This window comes from Macadamia integrifolia, chromosome 5 (assembly GCF_013358625.1).
Source record: "Macadamia integrifolia cultivar HAES 741 chromosome 5, SCU_Mint_v3, whole genome shotgun sequence".
Lineage (NCBI taxonomy): Eukaryota > Viridiplantae > Streptophyta > Magnoliopsida > Proteales > Proteaceae > Macadamia > Macadamia integrifolia.
In genome coordinates this window covers 10,990,362-11,001,718 of record NC_056561.1, presented here as the reverse complement: position 1 = coordinate 11,001,718, position 11,357 = coordinate 10,990,362, and the positions used below count along the sequence as shown (strand labels likewise).

Sequence of the window (11,357 nt, the reverse complement as noted above, 5' to 3'; positions counted from 1 at the left end):
TATTGGTAGAAGATACTCTTCACAACATTGGTTCTTTTTTTCTCTCTCTCACTAAAAGATCAGATTGCATTAAAATGGAAAAAGAAAAATAATGGGCACAAATCAAGGTTAGGGCATACCTAAATGAAGCAATCACAAAGCAAAAATGGTGCCCCCACCTTCAGCATTGCCTAACGCTATCTATGAATCCTGAATCTAGGTCTAGAAGTAGTATTAATCGCTACATTCTCATCAATGTGAGAAGGGAGTGCAACCATTACTGAATAAATTCCGATATTATTTTTTTGGAAAAATATCTTGTATCACCCTGGTATTTGAAATCTATATCGTGTAACATCCTAGTTTGCTAATAATGTCAACCACACCCCCTAATGCAATACGTCATTAGTTTAAAACTGGAAAAGACCCTTTGGACCATATTATGTCCCCTATATAACAACTCATTCTCACTGAAAACCCACCCAAAAAAAATTGGAACCCGCCTTCTCCTCTTCTTCTTTTTGAATTTACATGGAATATTATCTCTGTTTATTCTCTTTGTCGCAATCGTAATCGAATATTGAGATAGCCCACATTGTTGTGGGTGACTTCACGATCATGTATAAGAGCCACAAGAGGCCACTCCACTTCAAGCCAATTGGTTTTAAGATGGAAGCTTTAACATGATATTAGAGCAGGTACGTTGAGCCTCCGTTGACGATGGGCTTCTTGCTCAACTCACGAAGACTGAGCCATAAGAGGCCTGCACGTAAGGGGGAGTATTTAGATAGTTCCACATCGAATGTGGGTGACTTGGATCATGCATAAGAGCCACAAGAAGCCACTCCACTTCAAGACAATTGGTTTTAAGATGGAAGCTTTAAAATCGAAGTGTCCTTCATGGTCGTGGTCTTCGTTGTCATTGTAAGAGCGATACTACCATCGGTGAAACTATGATAATGATTGAGGGATTATAGTGAAGATGAAGAGGTGAATCAAGTTTAAGAGAACCCAATGTGGAGGAGGTGATCAGGGTGACAATGTGATTGCCGTTGCTTAATATAAAACCCCACACAATTTCATTTACAAAATAGGGATGCATTCAATATTATTTTACCTGGATTGAAGTGGATAGTGATTCAAGAGCTATAGTCTAGTGTATTGAGAAGGGGTAGGTTCCTTGGAATTTCAGACAGCTATGGCTTTTCTTTAGAAATTATTTGCAGAGGATCAAATGGAGTATTCATCATGTCTACATGGAGGTCAACACTGTGGTCGACGGATTAGCGAAGCACGCGGCAATATCGAAATCTTCTATAGAGTGGATAGCGCCTTCTCTTTTTGTAGTTTCTGATATTGAATGGGACACCATAGGAAAACTAAGATTCCAATTTGATTAATTTCTAGTTGTGTTGGTTTTCTTTTTGGTCTTAATTCCTCCCTGCTAATGGCCATGCCGAAGGTAGGGTAGGGATTGAGATTTTTTATTTTGCCCAACTGGGTTGTTTGTATTATTTCATTCATTTTGTATAAGTACTTTGCTGACCTTAAGAAAAAAAAAAAAAAAAAAAAAGCAAATTAATGTGTTATAAAACATAAACTTAAAATTTAGGGTTATACAAAATAATCTCCATGCCTTTGTTACTTGTCCTAAAATATATAAATTAAATTAAATAAACAAAGACCAAAGGTTTCCATAATTGAAGGAAAATAATAAGACATGTAATTTCCTCAGGTATTTATGGTGGTGACATACCCTCACTTTTATTCATTAAAATGCATGGAAGCTTACAATAATTGGAGAGAATTATACCTAATTATACAGTACAAACCCAAAGTATAATCATTATAGTATAGATTTCTCTCTCTTATTCTAAATGCTGTGCTTGGTTCTATCATTTACTATGTATTTATTTTCTGGAACCAAGCTAATTAATGAAATCATCCATTTCAAGGGCAGAAGGTGATGAGGTAATTAGCGCCAGTGCATGTAAATGTGCTTGTCTGATCATCATATGCATAACTGTAGGCTTGAGGACACTGGTCCTTGAAGATTTTGGAGTAGTTGGTGGCTGGGCAAGTCTGAGGCGTATTATAGGAGCCAGTGCAACAATACTGATCACTGCCAAATGCGTCGCAGGCACTTTTGCAAGCAATCGTACTTCCATCAGACCCCTTCACACTCAACTCGGACGGGCAAACCGAGTTGATATTATTTGAACAACCCACCGTTTGGCAGCCACCAGTTCCACCTTGAGGAGTCACCGAGAGTGGCAAGTTAAATCCGTCCACAAGGCTGATATCATAGTATTCCTGGTCTGAACTACTACTGCCTAGAGTGAATTCAGCCAAGGAGGCTGGTGGGATCGCTCCTGCTCCATTGCATGCAACTTGGCCGGAGCCACAGTCTGCGGTTTCGCATTTAAAAGTTCCAGTTGAAGATGAGCAATATGTTCGACCCCAGAACCTGCCGGACCATCCAGAAGAGGCATCTATGGAATTTGAAGCTCCAGAGGCCAATTCGAAACCAGTTGAAGAAAGTTGTGCACTGTTAGATCCCGCTAATGTCCCTGGCCAGACTGTATACCCACAGTTGTTTTTGAACGTGAAGGTAACTGACAAGCCTCCTGCAATCCCACAAATTAAAACCAGATAAATAGCAGAAACACTATACTCTAGTCAGCTTCAACCAAACCGATCTATAGTCATTTGACTAATCATAAGCATGAGAATTAAAGAGAAAGAAGCTATCAAAATGAAGAAATGAAAGCATAAGAACAAACCTGAGACTAGGGCAAACAGGAGGACAACGAGAAGGGGCATTTGTATTCTGGACTCCATTGCTTTTGCTACAGCTTGTGTTCAAAGGGCTACTTTATAATCTTCCTCACCTCAAGGTGGGTATTTATAGAGGGAGTAAGCCACTAAGCTACGTATGAGAAAAGTCTCTCTCTCTCTCTCTCTCTCTCTCTCTCCGTTGAACACGGCGTGATTGATCAAATGTTATTCAAATTTCTTTATTTATTTATTTATTTATTAATATAGAATTTTCAAATTTCACAATTGGTCAAATTCTAAGAAATTGTATCCTTTTAATAAATGCCATTACTCCGTTGAACAAGGCATATTCGTGCCACCGCAAATAGATTGGACTTCGACCGTATAAGTGTGGGACTCATTATTCGGATGGAATCAAAATTCACGTTTCGAAAAAGTAGTGAATTATTAAAGGGAAAATTACATGGACCACGTTTCGAAAGAACAGTGAATTATTATTAAAGGGAAAATTACATGGACCATGTCGAACTATCAAGTGGTAAATAGTGAAGAGTCATATTTCATTACGCATAGTAATACTTAGAAGGACTCTCATTTCTACAACAATTCAACCTTATCTTAATTAAATGGGGTCATCTACAAAGAGCCCTGCTCTCCAATTAGCTTTATTCAATGTAATACTTACACAAGGCCAAATCTATGTATATCTTTCAATTTAAGAGATGTTCTCCTAATAGAAATAGAGGAGTGTTACAACGCCTATGAAGCAGATCTAGTCGGTAATGATGGTTTATGTTTTTCACTAGATTTGGTTAGAGAGAAACTACCGTCCTTATGATAATTGTTGCAAAGGAATGCCTATGATAGTGAAAGTCGTGCTTAATGACTCGCATGAATTATTGGGTGTCAAGCCTGTGGTGATAAAGACTATTAAGGATCTCAAGATCTCTGCTTCTCTTTATCTGGTAAGATTCCCTAACCGCCCTAAGGAGATCATTGAGCTCCACTAGGCTTGTCCACCGGTGGGATGTTTCACAATTAAACTGATGGGTGTTCGTTGCGTAACCCGGGCTACGTAGGAGCTGGAGGGGTAGTACGTAACCACCGGGGTAGCGTTGTACATTGCTTCTCCTCTTTTGAAAGTATTATAACAAATTTTTGCACTTAATTCGCAGCTCTTTTTGAAGCTATGAAAGTAGTTACGCAAAGGAATTTTATCTGGTTTAAAGTAGAATGTGACTCCAAAGTTGTGGTATGGTGTATAGCTAAGAGAGTTATCCCTTGGTGCTTCCATCAAAGATGGATTTTTTCTTGGAGTATTTCTCACTGCCTCAGGGAGGTGAACGGTGCGGCTGATGGTCTTGCAAAGCGTGTAGCTACTACTCGAACTATGTACAGCAACTTGGAATGTCCTTCCCAGATTTATAGCCAATGATATTGAATGGGATGCCATAGATAGACCAAGGTTTCGATTTCAATGACCAAATGAGCTGTCTGCGTTCTGTTTTCTGAATATTTTGTCTTTGTTCCTTCTTTGCTAATGGCAATGCCGAAGGTGGTGTAGAAAGTTAAGATTTCATATGTTTTTGGTTTTAGTCCCCTCTCTGATGATGGCAATGCCAAAGGTGGAGATGGGGTTTAATTCCTATTAGACAGTTCTTAGTGCCCAATGGGCTTTTGTTTTTTTTTTTTTTTGCTAAAAGGATAATATTATTAAGAAAAAGGAAGAATACAATCACGAAAAAAAATAACCAAGACAAGGCAGAAACCACTAGGCCAACTTGTAAACTCCACCTTCAGCATAGCCATTAGTAGAGAGAGCAAGCAAAATGACTAGTAGAATAAAAAACGGTGCCTATCCATAGCATCAGAAGCTAGATTAGAAAACACGTGGTTTGGGAATACTACTGAGAATCCTGAGATGCCTGATTTCAAAGCCTTATTTGCTAAGTAGTCTACTAGCTACCGTGTTTGCTTCACAAAAGCAATGCGTTATCTTCCATTGAATAGACTCCAGATAGTGAATAGAACACATCCATTTTTTACGAGGAAACCAGGGAATCTCTCTTCTCTGGATTGTAGATACCACTGATGCTGAATCCAACTCAATCCACACACCCATGGCATTCTGATTTTTTGCCATCATAATCCCCTCCAAGACAGCTTCAAACTCTGCTTCATAAATCCTTTTAACACCCAAAAAAAATACTAAAGGAATTTATCACCTGGCCATCATAGTTATGCAAAACGCCTCCAACGCTAGCATTTCCTGAGTTGCCAAGGGAGTTGCCATCCACATTGATCTTGAACTAGTCCCTAGGCGGCTTGCACTAGTGAACCTCTAGGGGAGGGTTGGACATAGGATTTATGACTGACAAGCCAAGTTTCCTACGACATAAAACGTCTGAAACTGAGCACACCACTTGATCCATCGTTGTAGAGCATAATCTCCTGTCTAATGCTCTCAAAGACTTAACAAGCCAGCCTTTCGTTATTCTCATGTCTTCTTTTGTTTCTCTCCCACCAAATATGATGGGTTATTATTGGAAGACCCATCCTCCACAGCTTCTTGATATTGAGGACACGAGCTATTCTCTTCCACCAATTGAGGAGCGCCTCTATGGACAGCTGATCCTTCCACACCATCTCAAAACAGTTGAAAAGTTTTTTTTCCCAAATAGAAATAGAGAGTGGGCACTGCAGGAAAACATGCTATATACTTTCTTCCGCCTTACCATAGAGATTGTAAATGGATGCCATATGAGCCCCTTTTTGATGAACCATCTCATCCGTGGGGAGTCTACCATGCACCAATCTCCATGCGCTTTTGTATATCATTCATTCTTTATTAATACAATTCTTTGTTGACAAAATATACTTCTCCATATTAGAGCATCTAAAAGCCTCAGTTGTACATGGTCATGCTACCTTAAATATAGTTCTCGTAGCTTATCATGTATCGGAGCTACTCCCTAACCAATTCTAATATGATTATTCATTACTTTATCCTTCCAATTTTTACTATAAATCCATCTCAACATCTTCATTTATACTACACTAGGTTTATTTATATAACGTTTCTTAATTGTCTAACATTTCACACCATACATCATAACTAATCGTAGGATTGATCTATAAAATTTCTCTTTAAGTTTGTCAGGGAATACATTGATCGAACAATACTCCAGACAGCATCTCTTCCCTCCATCCATCCTAGTTTAATTTTTTGTGAAACCACATTCTCAATATCACCTTACTTATTTATGATACAAATACTTAAAATAATCACTTTGCATAACCTCCCCCTCATTAATTACCTTAAAAACCATAGCATTATTTTTATAAGTTATTTCTATTGAATGCTCCCAAGTCAAATTTTCAACTCCTTTGTGTCTGGTTTTATTCTGCATTTATTCCATTCCTTTTTCGTTCTTTGATTTTTCTTTTTTCTTTTTTATTTTTTCCAAAAGATCAGTAAAAGATTATAGGGGTGAGTATTTTTTAGTGGAACATAGGGTCTGCGCCCAGAAATAGGATGTGCGAAATGGCCACCGTGTCCCACTGACAATACTTTCCCACATGTTTTAATTGGCCCTGGACACATGACGCAGCCCCTATATCCCACTTAAAGAAAAAAATTTAAGCCAAGATTATATTATAAGAAAAAAGATGTATAAATAATTCAACGCCCAGGCATACCTAATAGGGAAAATACTTAAAAATCTTTCTTTGGTATTACGTTCATTTTTTTTTTTTTTTTCTCTCCCATTAGTGCATAGGGTTTAACTAGATTAATTGCCTTCATAAGAGAGCCATCTAGATATTATTGTGGACAACCCCCTCCCCCTCTTTCCCACTAACGTATGAAAACACAAGATATATAGTCCAGCGCACGTTTCAATCAGAAACCAATCCTAACTAAAATTGCAAAGGTCTAATATTGGTTATATTACCATGTTAAGCTGATCTGTCGTCTACCTAGTACGGTTGCAAAACTCTTCACAACTCTATTTCCTTTATATTATCAATCACGTGAGATGACCTTAACCACTCTCTATTGTCTGGTCTTTGTAATTTAGTTTTCGAGATAAGACCTAAGACCTAAGACCTTATCGTCTACAAGATGAAGAGGCCAGGGTCTTTGTACCGACTTGAACCCAAGCCCTCCCCCACGTCAACCCTAGAAGACTTTGACTCATAATTTGTTTCAAGAAATAACCAAAACGTGGTGGTCCAACGGATCAATAAGTCCCACATTAGGATCATCTACACTGATGGAAATTCCGATGGACCTTTTTTTTTCTTTCACAGGTGCCCCTACCCCACCCCCCTAAAAAAAAAAACCTCATCGCAGGGGAAAGTGGAGATGGATTTTTTCCCATGAAAGGAAAAAAAATTAACCACATTTTGATTCCTTCAAATTTTTTACTTTATTTTTGAGAGTTGACTTGCTACATAACACCATGACCAAGAACTTTTCTCTTCATACCATAATATTGCATATACCCTAAATTTTAGTAAACGTAATATCCACATTACCACCTAATCATTATAAACAAAGGAACTCCATTAAATTTCCATTGATTTAAAAAAAAAAAAAAAAAAGGCTCCATGGCATTTCATAGATAGACCATTAAATTTTATAGGTTGCCCATCGAAGGGGTCCTCCAATTTTTTTTTTTTTTTTTTGTTATGCTAAGGGGTTGTCTACCTACTGTACATATAGGACAACATATCAAATAATTAGTCCAGTTGGCGGCTAAAACAAATAGAGGTATCATGGGAAGTGGTCTTGGTATTGGCGTGTGACAAAGATCAGAAGACCAAATCTACCTATTTCTACCATCGGATTTTCTTATCTATTAGCATAATATAGAAAATCTTCCCTTCACTTAATATAAAACCCCACGCAATTTTTAATACAAGCAATAGAATGTTTAATTTGAATAATTCCCACGAGGTAAAAATTCATGATAGAGGATTTGCTCAGATTAATAATGTACAATAATTCAAATACCATAGCTATATTGGGCGAGTGGTTACTTACTATATAAATATGTTATTCTTGATTAATAAAATTTCAAAGAGTACTGTTGCATGCAGCCTGAAGTACTCTGTTTGAAGTTTCAGGGTTTAATTCCTATCAGACAGTTCTCAGTGCCCAATGGGCTTTTGTATATCATTCATATTAATATAATTATTTGCTGACAAAAAATATTTCTCCATATTAGAGCATCTAAAAGCCTCAGTTGTACATGGTCATAACACCTTAAATGTAGTTCTCGTAGTTTATCATGTATCGGAGCTATTCCCTAACAAATTATAATATATTCTTCCTAGTTTTACTATAAATCCATCTCAACATCCTCTTTTTTTTTTTTTTTTTTTTGCTAAGAATCAGCAATGAATTTTTTTAATAAATAACATCTCAACATCCTCATTTCTACTACACTGGGTTTATTTACACGATGTTTCTTAACTGTCTAACATTTCACAGCATATATCATAACTAATCATAGAATTGACCTATAAAATTTTTCTCTAAGTTTCTAAGGGAATACATCAATCGCACAATACTCCAGATGGCACCTTTTCCTTTCATCCATCCTATTTTTGTGAAACCATGCACATTATCTATATCACATTACTTATTTATGATTCAGATACTTAAAATAATCATTTTGCAGAACCTTCCCCTCATTAATTACCTTAAAAACCATAGCATTATTTCTTATAAGTTATTTCTATTGAGTGGTTAGCACTTTTCATTTCCCAAGTCAAATTTTCAACGGCTGTGTCTGGTTTTATTTTGCATTTGTTACATTCCTTTTTCGTTCTTTGATTTTTTTTTTATTTTTTTTATTTTTTCCTTTTTCAGAATGGTCAGTAAAAGATTATAGGGTTGAGTATTTTTGAGTGAAACGTACGGTCTGCACCCGGAAACAGGGTGCACGAAATGGCCACTGTGTCCCCTTCACAATACCAATCCATGTGTTCTCATTGGTCAAGACACGTGACCCAGCCCCTATATCTCCGTAAGAAAAAAATTTAATCCAAGATTGTATTAAAAGAAAAAAGATATATAAATAATTCAACGCCCAGGCATACCTAATAGGGAAAATACATAAAAATCTTTCTTTGGTATTACGTTCATTTTTTTCTCTCCCGTTAGTGCATAGGGTTTAACTAGATTAATTGCTTCCATGAGAGAGCCATCGACACATTATTCAGTGGACACCACCCCACCCCCTTCCTCTATTCTACAGACGTATGGAAACACAAGATATATAGTCCAGCGCACGTTTCAATCGGAAACCAATCCTAACTAAAACTCCACCCAATATGAGCAGCCCCTCGCCCTATTCAAAACAATTAAATCCTAAGTTTCTAACCACAAAGGTCTAATATTGGTTATTTTACCTTGCCAACCCCATCTGTCGTGTACCTATTACGGTTGCACAACTCTTCACAACTCAATTTCCTTTATATTATTAATCACTGGAGATGAACTTAACATTCTCTATTCTCTGGTCTTTGCAGTTTTGTTTTCTAGATAAGAACTAAGACTTTATCTCCTACAAGATGAAGAGGTCAGGGTCTTTGCACCGACATGATGAACCCCCCCACCCCCTCCCCCACATCAACCCTAAAAGACTTTGACTTATATCTGTTTCAAGAAATAACTAAAACGTTGTGGTCCAAGTGATCAATAAGTCACACACATTAGGCTCATCTACACTGATATGGAAATTTCGATGGACCATTTCTTCTTCTTTTTATTTTTTCTTTTTTTTTTTTTTTTTTTTTTTTTTTTGCAAGTGTCCCTAACCCGCCCCCCCCCCCAAAAAAAACCCCCCAACAAAAAAATAAATAACCCTCATCACAGGGGAAAGGGGAGATGGACTTTTTTTCCCATGGAAAGAAAAGAAATTAACTACATTTTTTATTCCTTCAAATTTCGTACTTTATTTTTGAGAGTTGAGCTGCTACATCACACCATGACCAAGAACTCTTCTCTTCATACCATAATATTGAATATACCCTAAATTTTAGTAAATGTAATATCCACATTGCCATCTAATCATTATAAACAAAGGAACTCAATTAAATTTTCATTGACTCAAAAAATAAAAATAAAATAAAATAAAAGATCCATGGCGTTTCATAGACAGACCATTAAATTTTATAGGTTGCCCATCGAAGGGGTCCTCTACCCTTTTTTTTTTTTTTTTTTTTTGACTAAGGGGTCCTCTACCTGTTGTACCTATTGTAGGACAACCTTTCAAATAATTAGTCCTGTCGGCATGGCTGACAAAAATAGAGGTATCATGGGAAGTGGTCTAGGTATTGGGTTTTTTTTTTTTCACTAAAAGATCAAATTGTATTAAAAATGAAAAAAAGGAAAATAATGTACACAAATCAAGGTCTGGGCATATATCTAAACAAAATAATCACAAAGTGAAAATGGTGACCCCACTTTTGGCATCGCCATTAGCAAGGGCCCATTAACGCTATCTATGAAACCTAAATCTAGGTCCAGAAGTAGCATTAATTGCTACATTCTCATTAATGTGAGAAGGGATAAAAATCGTCTGTTTTTCCCCATCCCTGTTTTGCTGTGTTTTGCTAGCTGCAGAACACGACACGTGTCCTCCTTTAAATCTGCGATTGAGATTGTTTTGATTGGTCTGTTGTTACTAAATCCGGTTTAGATCAATGGAGGACTCGAACCGTATGGAGTGGAACCGGTTCTGACAAACAACTCATGACCAAGTTTGAATTCAAAATCCCTAAAAACAGAGATTTCTCGATCAAGAGGAAGGAGATCGTTGTTGCAGTCCGGCGATCTCGATACCAAGATTATGGGTTGTGGGTTACTCGCACGATGGATCTCCGTACTCTCGCTGCCCAATCGCTGGACATGAAGGAGCTTAAGAGCTTAAGAGCGCTGGATTTATCAGAAAGAAATCAGAGTAGCAGAAGAAAGATGAATTTCTTGGTTTCCAGTTTCCTCCGCAAAAGCAAAACCATTTCTCCTCTTCAGTCTCAAGGGTCAAGACTCTCTCTCTCTCTCTCTCTCTCTCTCTCTCTCTCCTATTTTTCCGTGGTGTTCTCTTTTGCGTTTCTGCAGTTAGAAGAAGACAGAGGGTGAAGAAGAAGAAGAAGAAAGTGAAGAAGAAGAGAGGAGGAAACGGGTTGGGTTGGAATCTCGGTCTGGTCGTGGTGCCGACGGCTAGGAGCGGTAGATCCGCTGCCCAGAAATCCCATGCTTTTTTCTTTTTTTTTTTAAATGCAGCCCAGGTGGAAAGGGAGGATTGAGGAGGGAGAGTGAGTGAGATAGAGGAAGGAAAGGCTCTGGGTAACAGAGGGTGAAGAAGAAGAAGAAGAAGAAGAAGAAGAAGAAGAAGAAGACAGGGTGAAGAAGAAGAAGAAGAGTGAAGAAGAAGAGAGGAGGAAACGGGTTGGGTTGGAATCTCGGTCTGGTTCACAACAAAAAAACCCGGTTTTGATAACCTCAACCAACCCTCTTAATCCTGACCGTTGGTGATGCACCATCCACGTGTCGCACTCTGCACCTAGCAAAACATGGAACAACAGAC

General features: G+C 37.7%; 1 protein-coding gene across 1 annotated transcript; it reads right to left on the bottom strand.

The window, feature by feature from the left end:
- Positions 1–1,717: 1,717 nt before the first annotated feature.
- On the bottom strand, positions 1,718–2,865 carry LOC122079064 (thaumatin-like protein 1b). Its single transcript, XM_042645305.1, has 2 exons — positions 2,763–2,865; positions 1,718–2,606 (listed from the first exon to the last, which is right to left on the bottom strand). Exons 1-2 carry the CDS (start codon positions 2,818–2,820, stop codon positions 1,930–1,932), a joined length of 735 nt encoding a protein of 244 aa, XP_042501239.1. The 5' UTR covers positions 2,821–2,865; the 3' UTR covers positions 1,718–1,929.
- Positions 2,866–11,357: the final 8,492 nt, after the last annotated feature.